This window comes from Neofelis nebulosa, chromosome X (genome assembly GCF_028018385.1).
Source record: "Neofelis nebulosa isolate mNeoNeb1 chromosome X, mNeoNeb1.pri, whole genome shotgun sequence".
NCBI lineage: Eukaryota > Metazoa > Chordata > Mammalia > Carnivora > Felidae > Neofelis > Neofelis nebulosa.
The window spans coordinates 63,020,580-63,040,507 of NC_080800.1; the positions used below are offsets into that span (position 1 = coordinate 63,020,580).

A 19,928-nucleotide genomic window follows, 5' to 3' on the forward strand; every position below is an offset into this window, starting at 1 on the left:
TTTATTTCTTCTGCTATATTTTTTACTTTTTTGTATATCTCACATTCTATTTAACTTCCATCATTTCATTTTATTCTATTTCATTGTATTCATTTTCTCAAATTTTCAAATGTTTCCTTTTTTTTCTTGTTTTCCTTCCCCCACCCTTTTTTCCACTAATCTATCAAGATCCTTTCAATAACGAGACCAAAACACACTTAGGATGTAGCACCACTTATTTGAGTTTTGTGCATGTGTGTGTGTGTCTATGTGTGTGTCTGTGTGTTGTTTTTAGTTTATTTTAATTTTTTTACCTTATTAATTCCTTTTTTTCCTTCAAAATGACAAAACGAAAGAATTCACCACAAAAGAAAGAGCAGGAAGAAATGAGAACCAGGGACTGAATCAACACATATACAAGCAAAATGTCTGAACCAGAATTTAGAATCACGAGAGATCCTGGGAAGATGGCAGCGTAGGAGGACGCTGGGCTCACCACGCATCCTGCTGATCACTTAGATTCCACCTACACCTGCCTAAATAACCCAGAAAACCGCCAGAAGACTAGCAGAACAGAGTCTCCAGAGCGAAGCGCAGACGAGAGGCCCACAGAAGAGGGTAGGAAGGGCGGCGAGGCAGTGTGCGCTGCAGAATTTAGAATCACGATAATAAGAATACTAGCTGGGGTCAAAAATAGATTAGAATCCATCTCTCCGGAGATAAAAGAAGTAAAAGCTAGTCAGGATGAAATAAAAAGTGTTTTAACTGAGCTGCAATCTCGAATGGATGCCACAATGGCAAGGATGGGTGAGGCAGAGCAGCAAAACAGCGATATAGAGGAGAAATGTATGGAGAATAATGAAGGAGAAAAAATGAGGGAGACTAAGGCAAAAGTGAATGATGTAACAATTAGAGAACTCAGTGATTCATGAGAAAGTAATAACATCCAAATCATAGGGGTCCCAGAAGATAAAGAGAGAGAAATAGGGGTAGAAGAGTTATGTGAGCAAATCATAGCAGAAAACATTCCTAATCTATGGAAAGACACAGACATCCAAATCCAGGAGGCACAGAGGACTCCCAGTACATTCAACAAAAACCAACCATCACCAAGGCATATCATAGTAAAATTCACAAAATACTCAGGCAAGGAAAGAATCATGAAAGCAGCAAGGGAAAAAAATCTTTAACCTATAAGGGAAGACAGATCAGGTTCACAGCAGACCTATCGACAGAAACTTGGCATACCAGAAAGGAATGGCAGGATATACTCAATGTGCTGAATCAGAAAAATTTATCCACCAAGGCGGTCATTCAAAATAGAAGGAGAGATTAAAAGTTTCCCAGACAAACAAGAATTAAAGGATTTCATGACTACTACACCAGCCTTGCAACAAATTTTAAGGGGGACTCTCGGAGAGGTGGGGGAAGGCAAGGGAAAAAAAAGATCAAAAGCAACAAAGACTAGAAAGGACCAGAGAACACCACCAGAAACTCCAACTCTACAAGAAACATAGCGGCAATAAATTCATATCATTCAGTACTCACTCTAAACGTCATGGACTCAATGCTCCAATCAAAAGACATAGGGTAACAGAATGGATAAGAAAACAAAATCCATGTATATGCTGCTCACAAGAGACACACTTTAGACCTAAAGACACCTTCAGATTGAAAATAAGGGGATGGAGAACCATCTATCATGCTAATGGTCACCAAAAGAAAACCGGAGTAACCATACTTATATCAGACAATCTAGACTTCAAAATAAAGACTGTAATAAGAGATGAAGAAGGGCATTATATCATAATTAAGGAGTCTATCCACCAAGAAGACCTAACAATTGTAAACATTTAGGCTCCAAAAGTGAAAGCACCGGAATATATAAATCAATCACAAAGAAACTAATTGATAATAATACTATAATAGTAGGGGACTTCAACGACCTACTGAAAGCAATGTACAGATCATCTAAACAGAAAATCAACAAGGAAACAATGGCTTTGAATGACACACTGGACCAGATGGACTTAACAGATATGTTCAGAATATTTCAGCCTAAAGCAGTGGAATATAAATTCTTCTCCAGCACACATGGAACATTCTCCAGAATAGATTACATACTGGGACACAAACAAGCCCTCAACAAGTACAAAAAGTTTGAGATCATACTGTGAATATTTTCAGACCAGAATGCTATGAAACTTGAAATCAACCACAAGAAAAAATTTGGAAAGGTCACAAATACTTGGAGACTAAAGAACATCCTACTAAGGAATGAATGGGCTAACCAAGAAGTTAAAGAGGAAATTAAAAAGTACATGGAAACCAATGAAAATGATAACACCCCAACCCAAAACCTCTGGGAGGCAGCAAACATGGTCATAAGAGGAAAGTATATAGCAATCCTGGCCTTGCTAAAGAAGGAAGAAAGGTCTCAGATACACAACCTAACCTTACACCTTAAAGAGCTGGAAAAAGAACAGGAAATGAAACCCAAAATCAGCGGAAGACAGGAAATAATAAAGATTAGAGCAGAAATCAATGCTATCCAAACCAAACCAAACCAAAACAATCAAACAAACAAACAAAAAAACCAATAGAACAGATCAAAGAAAACAGAAGCTGGATCTTTGAAAGAATTAACAAAATGGATAAACCACTAGCCAGTTTGATCAATAAGAAAAAGGAAACGACCCAAATAAATAAAATCAAGAATGAAAGAGGAGAGATCAAAACCAACACAGCAGAGAAAAAAAACACATTAATAAGAGAATATTATGAGCAATTATATGCCAATAAAATTGGCAATCCGGAGGAAATGGACAAATTCCAAGAAACATATACACTACAAAAACTGAAACAGGAAGAAATACAAAATTTGAACAGACCCATATCCAGTAAAGAAATCGAATTGGTAATCAAAAATCTCCCAAAACACAAGAGTCCAGGGCCAGATGGCTTTCCGGGGGAATTCTACCAAACATTTAAGGAAGAGTTAACACCTATTCTCTTGAAGCTGTTCCAAAAAATAGAAGTGGAAGGACAACTTCCAAACTCTTTCTATGAAGCCAGCATTACCTTGATTCCAAAACCAGACAAAGACCCCACTAAAAAGGAGAACTATAGACCAATTTCCCTGATGAACATGGATGCAAAAATCGTCAACAAGATATTAGCCAACAGGATCCAATACATTAAAAAAAAATATTCACCAAAACTAAGTGGGACTTATACCTGGATGCAGGGCTGGTTCAGTATCTACAAAACAATCAATGTGATTACCACATCAATAAAAGAAAGGACAGGAACCACACTATCCTCTCAACATATTCAGAGAAAGCATTTGACAAAATACAGCATCCTTTCTTGATGAATACCCTTAAGTAAGTAGGGATAGAAGGATCATATCTCGAGATCATAAAAGCCATATATGAAAGACCCGATGCTAATATCATCCTCAATGGGGAAAAACTGAGAGCTTTCCCCCTAAGGTCAGGAACTGTTATTCAACATAATATTGGAAGTCTTAGCCTCAGCAATCAGACAACACAAAGAAATAAAAGGCATCCAAATTGGCCAGGAGGAGGTCAAACTTTCACTCTTCACAGATGACATGATAATCTATATGGAACACCCAAAAGATTTCACCAAAAACCTGCTAGAACTGATTGATGAATTCAGCAAAGTGACAGGATATAAAATCAGTGCACAGAAATCGGTTGCATTCCTATAAACCAACAATGAAGCAACAGAAAAAGAAATCAAGGAATGGATCCCATTTACAGTTGCACAAAAAACCATAAAATACCTAGGAATAAATCTAACCAAAGAGGTGAAAAATCTATACACTGACAACTATAGAAAGCTTATGAAAGAAATTGAAGAAGACACCAAAAAATGGAAAAAGATTCCATACTCCTGGATAGGAAGAACAAATATTGTTAAAATTCAATACTACCCAAAGCAATCTACATATTCAATGCAATCCCTATCAAAGTAACACCAGCATTCTTCACAGAGCTAGAACAAACAATCCTAAAATTTGTATGGAACCAGAAAAGACCCCGAATAGCCAAAGCAATCTTGAAAAAGAAAATCAAAGCAGGAGGCATCACAGTTCCAGACTTCAAGCTATACTACAAAGCTCTAATCATCCAGACAGTATGGTACTGGCACAAGAACAGACACTCAGATCAATGCAACACAATACAGAACCCAGAAATGGACCCACAAACATATGGCCAACTAATCTTTGACAAAGCAGGAAAGACTATTCAATGGAACAAAGACAGTCTCTTCAGTAAGTGGTGCTGCGAAAACTGGACAGCGACATGCAGAAGAATGAACCTGGACCACTTCCTTACACTACACACAAAAATAAACTCAAAATGGATGAAAGACCTAAATGTAAGATGGGAAACCATCAAACCCTCGAGGAGAAAGCAGGCAAAAACCTCTTTGACCTTGGTTGCCACAACTTCTTACTCAACACATCTCCAGGGGCAAGGGAAACAAAAGCAAAAATGAACTATTGGGACCTCATTAACATAAAAATCTTGTGTACAGTGAAGGAAGCAATCAGCAAAACTGAAAGGCAACCAATGGAATGGGAGAAGATATTTGGAAATGACATATCAAATGAAGGGTTAGTATTCAAAATATATAAAGAACTTATCAAACTCAACACCCAAGAAACAAAGAATCCAGTGAAGAAATGGGCAAAAGACATGAATAGACACTTCTCCAAGGAAGATATCCAGATGGCGAACAGACACATGAAAAAATGCTCAACATCACTCATCATCAGGAAAATACATATCAAAACCACAATGAGATACCACCTCACACCTGCCAATTGGCTAACATTTACAATGCAGGCAACAATAGATGTTGGCAAGGATGCAGAGAAAGAGTATCTCTTTTGCATTGCTGGTGGGAATACATACTGGTGCAGCCCCTCTGGAAAACAGCATGGAGGTTCCTCAAAAAGTTAAGAATAGAACTACTCTATGACCCCGTAATTGTACTCCTAGGTATTTATCCAAGTGTGCTGTTTCAAAGGGGCACATGCACCCCAATGTTTATAGCAGTGATACTGACAATAGACAAAGTATGGAAAGAGCCCAAATGTCTATAAACGGATGAATGGATAAAGAAATGTGGTATACATATACAATGGAGTATTACTCGGCAATCAAAATGAATGAAATCTTGCCATTCACTAGTATGTGGGTTGAACTAGAGGGTATTACGCTAAGTGAAATTAGTCAGTCAGAGAAAGACAAATGTCATATGACTTCACTCATATGAGGACTTTAAGATACAAAACAGATGAACATAAGGGAAGGGAAGCAAAAATAATATAAAAACAGGGTAGCGGACAAACCCTACGAGACTCTTAAATATGGAGAACAAACAGAGGGTTACTGGAGGGGTTGTGGGAGGGGTTATGGGCTAAATGGGTAAGGGGCATTAAGGAATCTACTCCTGAAATCATTGTTGCACTATATGCTAACTAACTTGGATATAAATTAAAAATATAAATTAAATAAAAATTTTAAAAAAAGAAAATGAGAAGAGAACTCATTGAATGGGAGAAAATATGTGCAGATCATTAATCTGAAAAGGACAGAGTATTTTGAATTTACAAAGAAATCTTACAATTCAGTAACAAAAGAAAACCTAATTTAAAAATGGGCAAAGAACTTAAATAGCCATTTATTTTAAAAAGATACACAGATGGCCAACAAGCATAGGAAAATATTCTCATCATCACTGATTATCAGAGAAATGCAAATCAATATCATGAGATACCACTTTGTACCCACTATTATGGTTATATATAAGAAGAGAGAATGAGGTAAGGATGAGGAGAAATCAGAATCCTCCTTTATTACTTGTAAGAATGTAAAATTGTGGAAAATAATTTGAAGGCTTCCTCAAAAATTAAACATAGATTTAACACACATCCCAGCAATTTCCACCCCTCTCTCTGGTATTTACTCAACAGAATGGAAAAAAGTATTCAAATAAATATTGTACACAAATGTTTATAGCAGCACTATTTAGAATGGACAAAAGGTAGAAATAAACCCAAATGTCCATCAACAGATGAATGGATAAACTATGGCATATATACACAATTGCATTATTATTCAACCAGTAAAAGTAATGAGGTACTGTTACATACTACAACGTGGTTGAGCCTCAAAAACATGGTAACTGAAAGAAACGAGACACAAACGGGCACATATTGTATGATTCCATATGTGTGAAACATTCAGAATAGGTAAATCCATAAAGACAGAACAGAGATTAGTGGTTGGTAGGGACTAGGGGGAGGAGAGAAGGGGGAATGACTGTTTAATGCCTATGAAGTATCCTTTTGTGGTGATGAAAATGTTTTGGAACTAGATATTAGTGATGGTTGTGCAACATTGTGAATGTACTAAATGTACACTTTAAGATGGTTAATTTTATGTTATATGAATTTTACCTACAAAATGGATCCTGTTACTTTTCTCACTGTCTAAAAGTCTAAGCTTATTTTCCTGAGCCAAGCAGAATCCCTTATATCCTCATTCATAATAACAGATTACTATTTAATGAGCCCTTATAATGTGCTATCAACTGGAATACACGCTTTATGTGCATATTATTTTTTCAAGTTTTTATTTAAAGTCCAGTTAGTTAACATACAATGTAATATGTATATAAAATATAGTTATTCACCACTTAACATACAATACCCAGTGCCCAATACTAGTGCCCTCCTTAGCACTCATCACCCATTTAACCCATTCCCCTACCCACCACTCCTCAGTTTATTCTCTACAGTTAAAAGTCTGTTTCTTGGTTTGCCTCTCTCTTTTCCCCCATGTTCATTTGTTTTGTTTCTTAAATTCCATATATGAATGAAATCATATAGTATGTGTCTTTTTCTGACATATTTCACTTAGCATAATACTCTCTAGCTCCACCCATGTCTTTGCACATGGCAAGATTTCATTCTTTTTGATGGTTGAATTATATTCCATTGAACATATATATATACCACTTCTTCTTTATCCATTCATTAGTTGATAGATATTTGGACTCTTTCCATAGTTTGGCTATTGTTGATAATGCTGCTATAAACATCAGGGTGCATTTTTGTATCCTTTGGGTAAATACCTAGTAGTGCAATTACTAGATCGTAGTTCTATTTTTAACTTTTTGAGGAACTTCCATACTATTTTCCACAGTGGCTGCACCAGTTGGCATTCCCACCAACAGGGTAAGAGGGTTCCTCTTTCTCAGCATCCTCGCCAAAACCTGTGGTTTCCTATGTTGCTTAATTTTAGCCATACTGACAGGTGTGAGGTGATATCTTATTGTAGTTTTGCTTTGTATCTCCCTAATCATGAGTAACGTTGAGCGTCTTTTCATGTGCCTGCTAGCATTTTTCACAGAGCGAGAACAAACAATCCTGTAATTTGTATGGAACCACAAAAGATCCCAATAGCCAAAGCAATCTTGAAAAAGAAAAGCAAAACAGAAGGCATCACAATTCCAGACTTCAAGTTATATTACAAAGATGTAGTGATCAAGACAATATGGTACTGGCATAAAAATAGACACATAGATGAATGGAACAGAATAGAAAACCCATGGACCCACAACTATATGGCCAACTCATCTTTGACAAAGCAGGAAAGAATATCCAATGGAAAAAAGATGGTCTCCTCAACAAAGGGTGCTGGGAAAACTGGACAGCAATATGCAGAAGAATAAAACTGGACCATTTTCTTATGGCATACACAAAATGAATTCAAAATGGATCAAATCCTACATGTGAGACAGGAAACCATCAAAATCCTAGAGGAGGATACAGGCGGCAACCTCTTTGACATTGGCCATAGCAACTTCTTACTAGATATATCTCCTGAGGCAAAGGAAACAAAAGCACAAATAAACTATTGAAGTCCCAATAGTTTATTATTCATCAAGATAAAAAGCTTCTGCACAGCAAAGGAAAGAATCAACAAAACTAAAATGCAACCTTTGGAATGGGATATTTGCAAATGACATATCTGATAAAGGGTTAGTATCCAAAATATATAAGGACCTTATAAAACTCAACACCCAAAAAACAAATAATCCAGTTAAAAATGGGCAGAAGATATAAATGAACATTTTTTCAATGAAGACATACAGGATACATCATATTATTTAATTTTTTTTTACATTTTATTTATTTGTGATAAAGAGACAGAGCACAAGGGGGGGGGGCGGGCAGAGAGAGACGGAGACACAGAATCTGAAGCAGGCTCTAGGCTCCAAGCTGTCAGCACAGAGTCCAACACAGGGCTCAAACTCACAGACCGTGAGATCATGACCTGAGCTGAAGTCAGACGCTTAACTGACTGAGCCACCCAGGTACCCCAAAGCTTGTTGTCTGGATACATCATATTATTTAAATCTCACAACAATGCTATAAATGGCATATAGTAGGTGCTAAGCAAGTATCTGTGGTATGAATAAACAACCCTATAAGCAAGGTGCCATGTGAGGCAACTGTGGTTGAGAAAGATTAGGTAACCTGCCTCAGGTCTCCTAGTTAGCAAGTGGCAGAATTCAAGCTTGTTAGACAAAATTATAAGACAAAATACCACTTTTGGCTTCAGTTCTAACCTGAAATTACAATAAAGACATCAGGTTCTATTTCTAGAAAGAAGTTAGGTCCTTAATATTACTTTTTGAGTCATATTGAAATTAAAATCTAGTGATTAGGTTGGTTTTCTTTGGTTTCAGGCATCCTTGGCATCCAATTCTCCATTATTTACTAAACATTTGACTTTGGGAAGATTTGATTTACCCTCTCTGAAACAAAGTTTTCAGGAGATTGTAAAATGAAGATGATAGAATGAAGGTGGAGCCAGAATTGGAAGTCAAGGCTACCTTACTCTCCTGGTTTTTAAATAATGGTAACTGATACAAAATGTTAAGAAAACACTGTGCAGGCCAAATAAAATACATCTGCAGGGTGCATTTGGCCTGTTAGTCACATGTTTTGACCTCTGTATTAGTTGAGAGAAGGCAGAGAGTTAAGACATCATGGTGGTTGAAGCATGGACTGTAGAACCATACTGCCTGGGTTGCCATCCAAGTGTGGTCATTTCCTAGCTCTATGACCTTAGACAACTTTCTTAATATGTCTGTGCCTCAGTTTTCTTGTCTTTAAAATGGGCATAATGAGTATGTACCTTATAAGGTTTTTATGAGGATTAATTTGTGTGTATGTGTGTCTTTTAAAACGGTGCATATAACAAGTGCTCTGCAAATATGCTAAATTAAACAAACTAAATAAGCTCTAAGGTACCTTTGATTATTTTCACTAATTGTAACTTGGTCTTTGCCTCAGTTTGGTCATTTGTGCCTCAGTTTGCACATCTGTAAAATGGGGACAATAGGGGTACCTCCTTTGTATGGTTATTGTCAGGATTAACTGATTTAATATAGACAGTTAATATATCTACAGTACTTAGAATATTGCCTAGAACAGATTAAGCACTATGTAAATGTTAGCCATTATCATTATTAATTTTTAAAATGATTGCTTGGCAAAGCTCATGTAAGTCAGTACTGCAAAATTCCAAAATATATTTAACAATATTTATTTACAACAACTAGGCATTGATCTCAGGAGCAAAGTCCATAGTATAACAATGGAGCTACACTTTTTTTAAGTTTATATATTTATTTTGAGAGAGACAGAACATGATCCTGTGAGCAAGGGAGGGGCAGAGAGAGAGAGAGAGAGAGAGAGAGAGAGAGAGAGAATCCCAAGCAGGCTCCACACTGTCAGCGCAGAGCCCAACATAGGACTCAATCACATGAACTGTGAGATCGTGACCTGAGCCAAAATCAAGCGTTGGAGGCTCAAGTGACTGAGCTACCCAGGTGTCTCTGGAGTTGAACTTTTAACCCTTCAATCAATCATTCAAGAAAGCAAAATGGTAAATAGTCTGAGAACAGAAAAACTTCCCAATCATTGCACAGCCCACTTAATACTACTTCATAAAGCTGAGGTTTATTGTTGAGAGAAAGGTTGAGATAAAATGAAAAACAGCCTAAACTTGCATTTATAAAGGCAACTAATTGAATTTATTCTTAACATCTCTCTACATTTTCCATAATAAATATAAGAAGAAGAAGTGAAAAATTCAAACTCTCATGCACAGTTAATTAGAAGAAAGTTCTATATTGGGAAATAGAGTTATCTCTTGGCTCCCTACTTAATCCACATCTACCTGGAGTACACTATTGCTTTGTCAGGTATGTAAGGAAGGAAGTTGTAAGTAGGGTCAGGTCCTGGGGTTGAACAAATCAGCACCCCATCTTTAAGAATCTGGTATAAATAGGGGCGCCTGGGTGGCGCAGTCGGTTAAGCGTCTGACTTCAGCCAGGTCACGATCTCGCGGTCCGTGAGTTCGAGCCCCGCGTCAGGCTCTGGGCTGACGGCTCAGAGCCTGGAGCCTGTTTCCGATTCTGTGTCTCCCTCTCTCTCTGCCCCTCCCCCGTTCATGCTCTGTCTCTCTCTGTCCCAAAAATAAATAAAAAACGTTGAAAAAAAAATTAAAAAAAAAAAAAAAGAATCTGGTATAAATAAAAGAATCTTGAAAGGACTTGTCAGTGAGTGGATGATCAATGGGACAAATAAGAGTCCTAGTGTGAAGGGATTAGAAGTATACTGGATCCTCACACTGAATTATTAGGGATTGCAGGACATAAGTTTAAAGGTTCTAGAAGTGGGATTTCTCATACTGAAGTGACAATAACTATTAGTGAATCTCCTTTGAGAAGAGAAGGAAATTCTTCAATGTGAGAGGACAGAGGCAAGGGGAGATCTCACTGTAAGAAAAACAGAAGCTCTGTTGTGAGGAGACAATATAATATGAAAACTCCATCGTGAATTGATAAGAACACTATAAAATCATTAGGGATAAGGATAGGTGACTTGGGTAATACAATTTGGGAACATACAGGTTAGTATGTTGGGGTTTGTGTCTGGAAATATGTAATTCTAAGCTTGAAAGCATAAAATATGCTGTGGGGACCATTTGATAGCTAAAAAGGGAATGAAATGCTCCCTAATGTGACAGGATAGGGTACAAGAGGACTCTCTAGATTTACAAAAGGGGTGGTCTAATGAGACGGGACAAGAAATGAGGCTCTCATTGGACTGAGAAGGAAATATTACAAATCCCAGTGGAAAAGGATGGTGTTTTCCTAGGTTGAGAAGACAGGGGACAAGGAACTCTAGACGGAAGTAAGATAAAATAATAATAATAATAATAATAATAATAATAATAATAAAACCCTAGAGAAAGAGGATGACAAAATGTAGGACTAACAATGAAAGAGGACTGCAGCAGGTGGGAAGTAGGTTTCAAAAAATATAACAAGGCAGGATTATCATTAGAAAAGTAGCAGCCCTTGGCGGGTGCCTGAGTGGCTCAGTTGGTTAAGCCTTGAACTCCAGATTTCAGCTCAGGTCATGATCCCACAGTTTGTGAGTTGGAGCCCCACGTGGGGCTCTGCATTGACAGTGCAGAGCCTGCTTGGGATTCTCTCTCTCCCTCTCTCTAAACCCCTCCCCCACTCCCTATCTCTATCAGAATAAATAAATAAACTTTAAAACAAAAGAAAAGTAGTGGCCCTTTGAAGGGGTATTAGAGATATTGTGGAAAACCTTGTGGGAGGGTAAAAAGGACACTACTGTGAGAAGAGAGTGGACAAGGCATGACCATATTGTGATAAAAGCAGGGTGCCTGGTATGAAGGGTCAGAAAATAATATGGGAACCCTAATGGAAAGTAGTGAATGCTCCTCAAAGGACGAAAGCAGAAGAATAAGGGGAACCCCAGTGTGATAAAATCAGGGGCTCTAAATGAGGGGACAGGGAAAGATATATTGTAGGACTCCCATTCTATTGGAGAAGATGATAAAACGGTAAAGCCCACAGGGAAAGAGAATAAAGGGCCCATTTTCACTGTGTGAAAACGGGACACCGCAGTGGAATTAAACAAGGCATACTGTGGGGCCCTAAGTGGGAGAAGATGTGAGGTATTTCAGCCAGTGTGAGAGGATCACAGAAAAAGGATGAATTCCAGTGTTGGAAAAAATAGAGCTTATAAGAGAGTACAGGAAATATTTTGTGATTCCTAGTAGAAAGGAATGTGAAAATGTGGGGCTCCTAGTTGTATGTATTGGTAGGATTCAGTGTAAGCAGTTTACCGAGATGGGGTGTGTTGTTTCCTCAATTCTGTAGGGTAGGAGCCCCCCGGAATGAGAACACCAGGCACAAGCAGTTGTCCTGTATGAGAAAAGGGGGCTCTAGTGGAAAGAGCCAGTACATTCTTGTGAGTAAGGCTAGGGAATAACGTAAGAAACCCTAGGTAGGAAGCGATGGCGACATGGTAGGACCCTCATGGGAAGGTGCAAGAAATATTGTGGGAAGCTAGATGTTGGAGACGAGGAGGTCTCCAGAGAGCTAAAAACAAACAACACGCTCCCCTAAACAAACAAACAAACAAACAAACAAACAAACAAACAAAATCCCGCAGTGTGAGGGATAAGAACACAGGGGAAGGGGACACCAGTGTGAAGGGTACGACAGACAAGCTGAAGTATAATTTCCCCACCTTAGGTGCCCAGCTCCACTTACCCAGGCAGAGTTCAAAGACATAGGCATAGTAGGACCAAAGCACAACGAGGACGATAACAAGCACAGGCACCCAGGAAAGTACCCGGCGGCAGCACCGCAGTCCCCAAGACAGAGCCATCTTCCAGCCGCGCCTCATCTTTGGATCGAAGATCGACCAAGCAGGCCTGCTGGCGCTGGGTTGGAGTTGCAGGGCTGGCAGCTAGGAGGGAAGGCGCGCTGTGCGGCGCTCCACTGCCTAGCCTGGCGGGAACTGTCTCCCCGAGCCGGTCGATACCACCTGTAAGGCTGCAGGGCAGAGTGCTCCCTGCCTGGCACAATAGGCATGAATCATGGCAAGGAGGAACTGACAACCCTGGAGCGGAAGGTGATCCGCCTGGCAGTCAAGCATTCGAGGCTAGGCAAGTTCTGAGGAAATGCAGTCCCTCCCCTTTCCTCTTTTTCCACCCCCTAGCTATATACAGCTCTAGATGCAGACCTAGACCTCTGCAAAACAATAAAGCGGAAGAAATTTGGGTCCGCCCATGTGCTCTTACTGCACTGCGTCCTCCCCTCATCTCCTTTTTGATCTTTATGTTTTTCTGTGTCTCTTTGTTTCCCCCGTCAACACATACACGCAGTGCGAAAGATACCAGCCACAGCATCTTAAGACTTAAAGGTTATCCAACCCCATCCTCCCACTGCTGCTTCAACAATGTGCTTAACCCGTAGTGCCGCAATCACTGCTTAGGTAAGTCCGTTCACAGGACGCTCCCTCCTTCCTTCTCTTCTTCCCTTACCCCTTCGTCCATTTTCGGAATAAATAAACATATTGGTACAGAAAAACAAAGAAGGAGACGTTAATTCTGTGAGGGGTCAGGGAAAGATACAAAGGTAGTAATATTTAAACTGAGCTTTAATGTTTGCTAGGCAGAGGAGAGGGGACGGATCTTTCAGACAGAGGAAACAGAGTCGACAAAGGCATAGAGTAATAAAAATCCAAAAGTGTTCAAGGAACAACTAATATGGTGTGAAGAGGAGAAGCAGGGACTGAGACTGGGAATATAGGCTGAGGGAACAGTGTGAAGGTCTTTATATGCCCCATCAGGGTGTGTGGACGTAATCCTGTAAAACAGATTACTATGAACAGTCATTAAAGGTTTTGAGACAATGGAATCACATTATCAGAGATTTTTGTAAAAGAACTGGCAGGATTTGGGAGAGGAGAGTGGCCTGGAAGCGGACCAATTAGGAGGTAATTTAATTCAACAAATGTTTTTGGAATGATTGCTTTGTGTTAGGTCAACTTTGGTATAAAAAGAACACTGAAACAGGAAGCCTGTCCCCATGAAGCTCATGTTCTCATCAGGGGAATAGGTGTTCAATGACACAAGTACAATAATGGAAGTATAATAAGATACTGACATTTATGGTTTTGAAACACACTGTTTAATGATTCCTAAATGTCTATGACATGGAGAAACTTGTGATTTTGCTAAGACTCACGTTTTACTCAAATTCTGTATTGGAAACAAGGATTTCAACAGAGTTGTGCTTTGTTCTTTATTCATAGTTATGTATGCAGTAATTCCTGAAGCGGTAACAGCTTTTGTTCTTTTTAGATTAAGTTAACTTCATGGTTGATATTACTAAATTAATGATGCAATGAAACACAGACTTATTTCACTTGCAACATTTATTTTAGTAGCCTAATTAATTATTTGAGTCCTAAGTTTCAGACACAGATACTTAATTTTTTTCCAGCATTACTGAGATATCATTGGCAGATAAAAATTGTATATATTTAAGGTATATAATGTGATCATTTGATAGGTATATACATTATGAAATGATTATGGCAATCAAGGTAATTAACACTTCTGTTATCTCACATAGTTACCATTTTTGACAAATATTTGTATTGAGATATATTTTACGTACAACATTGTGTAAATTTAAGGTGTACATTTTTAAAGTTTTTGTTTAAAATCCAGTTAGTTAACATACAACGTAATATTAGTTTTAAGTATAGAATATAGTGATTCAACACTTCCATGTAACACCTGGTGCTCATCACAAGTGCACTCCTTAGTCCCCATCACCTATTTAATCAATTTCCTTGTCCAATGGGTAACCATCAGTTTGTTCTTTATAGTTAAAAGTCTGTTTCTTGGTTTGCCTCACTCTTTTTTCCTTTGCTTGTTTGTTTCTTAAATTCCACACATGAGTGAAATTATAGGGTATTTGTCATTTTCTGATGGACTTATTTTCCTTTGCATAACACCCTCTAGTTCCATTCATATCATTGCAAATGGCAAGATTTTGTTCTTTTTATGTCTGAGTAATATTCCATAGTATATATATGCCACTTCTTTACTCATCTATCAATGGACACTTGGGATCTTTCCATAATTTGGCTATTGTTGATAATGCTTTTATAAACATGAGGGTGCATGTGTCCCTTCAAATCTGTATTTTTATACCCTTTGAGTAAATACCTAGTAGTACAGTTGCTGTATCTTAGAGTATTTCTATTTTTAACTTTTTGAGGAATCTCCATACTGTTTTCCAGAATGGCTGTACCACTTGGCATTCACACCAGGAAGGCAAGAGAGTTCCCCTTTCTCCATAGACTCACCAACACCTGTTTCTTGTGTTGTTGATTTTAGCGATTCTGACAGGTGTGAAGTGATAGCCCATGTAGTTTTTATTTGCATTTCCCTGATGATCAGTGATGTTGAGCATCTTTCATGTGTCTGTTGGTCATCTGTATGTCTCTTTTTTTTGGAAAAATGTCTATTCATGTATTCTGCCCAATTTTTAATTGGATTTTTCATTTTTTGGGGGGCGTTATGTAAGTTCTTTATATATTTTGGATACTTATCCTTTATCAGATATGTCATTACAAATATATTCCCCCATTCTATAGGTTGCCTTTTAGTTTTGAGTCCTTGTGGTTGAAGTTTTCTTTGCTATACAATTTTGATGAAGTCCCAATAGTTTATTTTTGCTTTTGTTTCCCTTGCCTTAGGAGATATATCTAGAAAGAAGTTGATACACCCAATGTCAAAGAAGTTACTGCCTGTGTTCTCCTCTAGGATTTTTATGGTTTCCTGTTTCACATTTAGGTCTTTAATCCATTTTGAATTTATTTTTGTGCATGGTATAAGAAAGTAGTCCAATTTCATTCTTTCGCATGTTGCTGTCCAGTTTTCCAACACCCTTTGAAGAGACTGTCTTTTTACCATTGGATATTCTTTCCTGCTTTGTTGAAGATTAGCTGACCATAATGTTGTAGGTTCATTTCTGGGTTTGTTATTCTGTTCTATTGATCTATGTATCTATTTTTGTGCCAGTAGAATACCATTTTGATTAGCATTATAATATAACTTGAAATTTGGAATTGTAATACCTCCAGTTTTGTTTTTCTTTTCCAAAATTGCTTTCACTATTGGATTCCTTTGGACTATCAACTATTTGGATTGTTTGTTCTATCTCTGTGAAAAATGCTGGTGGTATTTTGATAGGATTGCATTAAGTGTGTAGATTGTTTTGAGTAGTATACACATTTTAACAATTTTTGTTCTTCTAATCCATGAGCATGGGATGTTTTTCCATTTCTTTGTGTCATCTTCAACTTCCTTCATCACTGTTTTCTAGTTTTCAGGGTGTAGGTCCTTCACCTCTTTTGTTAGATGTATTCCTAGGTATCTTATTGTTTTTGTGTAATTGTAAATGGGATCGATTCTGTAATTTCTCTTTCTGCTGCTTCATTACTGGTATTAGAAATGCAGCAGATTTCTGTATGTTGATTTTGTATCCTGCTACTTTACTGAATTCATGTATGAGTTCTAACAGTTGTTGATGTAATCTTTCAGGTTTTCTATATAGAGTATCACATCGTCTGCATAGAGTGACAGTTTGACTTCTTCCTTGCTTATTTGGATGCCTTTTGTTTCTTTTTGTTTTCTGATTGCTGTGCTTAGGATTTCCAGTACTCTGTCATATAACAGTGGTAGGAGTGGACATCCCTGTCTTCTTCCTGACTGTGAAGGAAAAGCTTTCAGTTGTTCCCCATTGAGTATGATGTGAGCTGTGGGTTTTTCATAAATGGCCTTTAGTATGTTGAGGTGTGTTCCCTCTTAATCTACTTTGTTGAGGGTTTTCCTCATGAATGGATATTGTACTTTGTCAAATCCTTTAATACATCTATGGAAATAATCATGTTTCTTCTCCTTTCTTTTACTAATGTGGTGTATCATGTTGATTTAAAAATATTGAACCACTCTTTTATCCTAGGAATAAATCCCACTGGATAGTAGTGAATGATTTTTTAAATGTGTTGTTGGGTTGGCTTTGATAGTATTTTATTGAGAGTTTTTGCATCCATGTTCATCAGGGATATTGGCCTGTAGTTATCTTTTTAGTAGTGTCTCCATCTGGTTTTGGAGTGAGGGTAATGCTGGCCTCATACAATGAATTTGGAATTTTTCCTTACTTTTCTATTTTTTGGAATAGTTTGAGAAGAATAGGTATTAACTCTTCTTTGAACATTTGGTAGAATTTGCCTGTGAAACAATCTGGTCTTGGCCTTTTGTTTGTAGGGAGTTTGTGATTACTGATTCAATTTCTTTGCTGGTTATCAATCCGTTCAAGTTTTCTATTTCTTCCTGTTTTAGTTTTGGTAGTTTATATGTTTCTAGGAATTTGTCCATTTTTTCCATGTTGTCCAAATTGTTGGCATATAGTTTTTCATAATATTCTCTCTTATAATTGTTTGTATTTCTGTGATGTTGATTGTTCTTTCTCCTCTTTCACTTGTGATTTTGTTTATTTGGATCCTTTCTCTTTGCATTTTTAAATGTCTGGCTGGAGGTTTATCAATTTTATTAATTTTTCAAAGATTCAGCTCCTGGATTCATTGATCTGTTATGTTGTTGTGTTTTTATATCATTTATTTCTGGTCTAATCTTTTTTACTTACTTCCTTCTGCTGGCTTTAAGCTTTGTTTTGGTTGTTTATTTGAGATTTTTCTTGCTTCCTGAATTAGGCCTATATTGCTATATACTTCCCTCTAGGGACTGCTTTTGCTCTATCCCAAAGATTTGGGCCATTGTGTTTTCATTTTCATATTTTTCCAGGTATTTTTTTGTTTCTTCTTTATTTCCTGGTTGTCCCATTCATTGTTTAGTAGCATGTTGGTTAACCTCCATGTATTTGTAGTATTGCCAAACTTTTTCTTTTGGTTGACTTCCAGTTTCATAGTGCTGTAGTCAGATAAGGTGCATGATAAGACTTCATTCTTTTTGTATTTGTTGAAACCTGATTTGTGAGGTAATATGTGATCTATTTTGGAGAATGTTCCATGTGCACTTGGAAAGAATGTGCATTCTCCTGTTTTAGTCTAGAATGTCCTGAATATATATGTTAAGACCATTTGATCCAGGGTGTCATTCAAAACCATTTTTTCTTGTTTATTTTCTGTTTAGATTATCTGTCCATTGATATAAGTGGGGTGTTAAATTCCTTTATTATTACTTTATAATCCTTTATTATTACTGTATAGTCAATGAGTTCCTTTATGTTTGTTATTGTTTTATAAATTTGTGGGCTCCCATGTTGGTTGTATAAATATTTACAATTGTTATATCTTAATTTTAGAATCTCCCCTTTATGAGTGTATAGTGCCTCTCTTTTTCTCTTTTTACAGTCTGTTTTAAAATTTAGTTTGTCTTATATAAGTATTGCTTCCAGCTTTCTTTTGGCATCCATTTGTGTGATAAATGTTTCCCCATCTCCTTCTTGTCAACCTACAGGTGTCTCTAGGTCTACAATGAGTCTTTTGTAGGCAGCATATAGGTGAGTCTTGTTTTTTATCCACTCTGATACCCTATGTCTTTTAATTGGAGTGTTTAGTCCATTTACATTCTAAGTAATTACTGATAGATATGTTTTATTGACACTTTATTATTTGTTTTGTCATTGTTTCTGGATATTTTCTCTGATCTTTTCTTGCCTTTGTCACTTTTGGTCTTTCCACTCAAAAGAGTCCCCTTTAATATTTCTTGCAGGGAAGGCAGCATTCATGGAGAGGGCTCTTTTATCCCCATGATGATGGTCTCACTGATGCCTTATATTGTTGTCTGAAGCCCAGGGAATATCCTTATGATTGTTGCTTTAAATTCCCCTTCAGGCATGTTACTTATATCTGTTACACTTATATCTCTCCCATGGCCTTATCTTATTCTTTCATTTGTTTTTAAAATTTTTTAATGTTTATTTGTTTTTGAGAGAGAGAGAGAGAGAATGAATGAGTGGAGGAGGGTCAGAGAGAGAAGGAGACACAGAATCCAAAGCAGGCTCCAGGCTGTGAGCTGTCAGCACAGAGCCCGATGCAAGGCCCATACTCATGAACTGTGAGATAATGATCTGAGCCAAAGCTGGATGCTGAACCACCTGAGCCACCCAGGTGCCCCTTGTTTTTTCATTTGGAATAAATTCCTCTGTCTTGGCATTTTGTCTAAGTATCTGCCAGTGTTAGATAAACGCTGAGAGCACTACTCTGCTCCCAGAGAGAATGGAGGCAAACACCTGGGGGTAGACAGCATAGAAATAGTTATGTCTCCTGCTCCTGAAAGTAATGGCCCTATGAAGAAGAGGTCATATAATGTCCAGGGCCTATGCTTTAGGGAGGGTCTCTGGTGTGTGCTCCTTTCACTCTGCTATTGTGTTTTCTCTGCTCTATCCTTCAGGCCAATGGTCTAGAGAGGGTCTCCTTGCTTTCTGTGTGCAGTGTTTGGTCCCTGACCTGAAAGTGGCAAGTTTTAACTAGATGTGCTCTGGTCTGCTCATGAAATGAGACCCAATACCACTTCCACAAGAGCTGAGGCTCTGCAGAACTATCTGGTTGAGAGATGTGGTGTGGGTAGGGTTTTGTACTACCTTCTGGGGGAGGGTCCTATTGCACTGGGACTAAGACAAGCTGGCTGAGAAGGGCAGTCCACCTAGAACGCAGCAGGGTGGGGCTTGGTGTAAGCAAGTTAGGCAGTAAGTGTTGATGCTGGGTTGCTTCCTGCATGTGGATATGTGTTTATGCTGAGTGGAGAGAGAGAGAAATGTCACCAGCCATTCTTTTCTTCCCAGAGAGCCATCTCCATGAATGCTGCCTCCCTGTGAAGCACTCTAAGAGGAGCAAATAATCTCCCCCCAGTGTGTACCAGGTGTTTTTCAAATTGCTATTTCTATGCCATCTACCCCCAGGT

General features: G+C 37.9%; 1 protein-coding gene across 2 annotated transcripts in view; it reads right to left on the reverse strand.

The window, feature by feature from the left end:
• ZDHHC15 (zinc finger DHHC-type palmitoyltransferase 15) overlaps window positions 1-12,954 on the reverse strand; it is a 210,338-nt gene extending 197,384 nt beyond the window's left edge. For both annotated transcript variants that reach the window (XM_058714639.1, XM_058714640.1), the window contains exon 1: window positions 12,691-12,954. In XM_058714639.1, coding sequence (XP_058570622.1) covers window positions 12,691-12,826 — 136 coding nt within the window. In that variant the 5' untranslated portion in view covers window positions 12,827-12,954. The remainder of the gene's footprint in view (window positions 1-12,690) is intronic.
• Window positions 12,955-19,928: the final 6,974 nt, after the last annotated feature.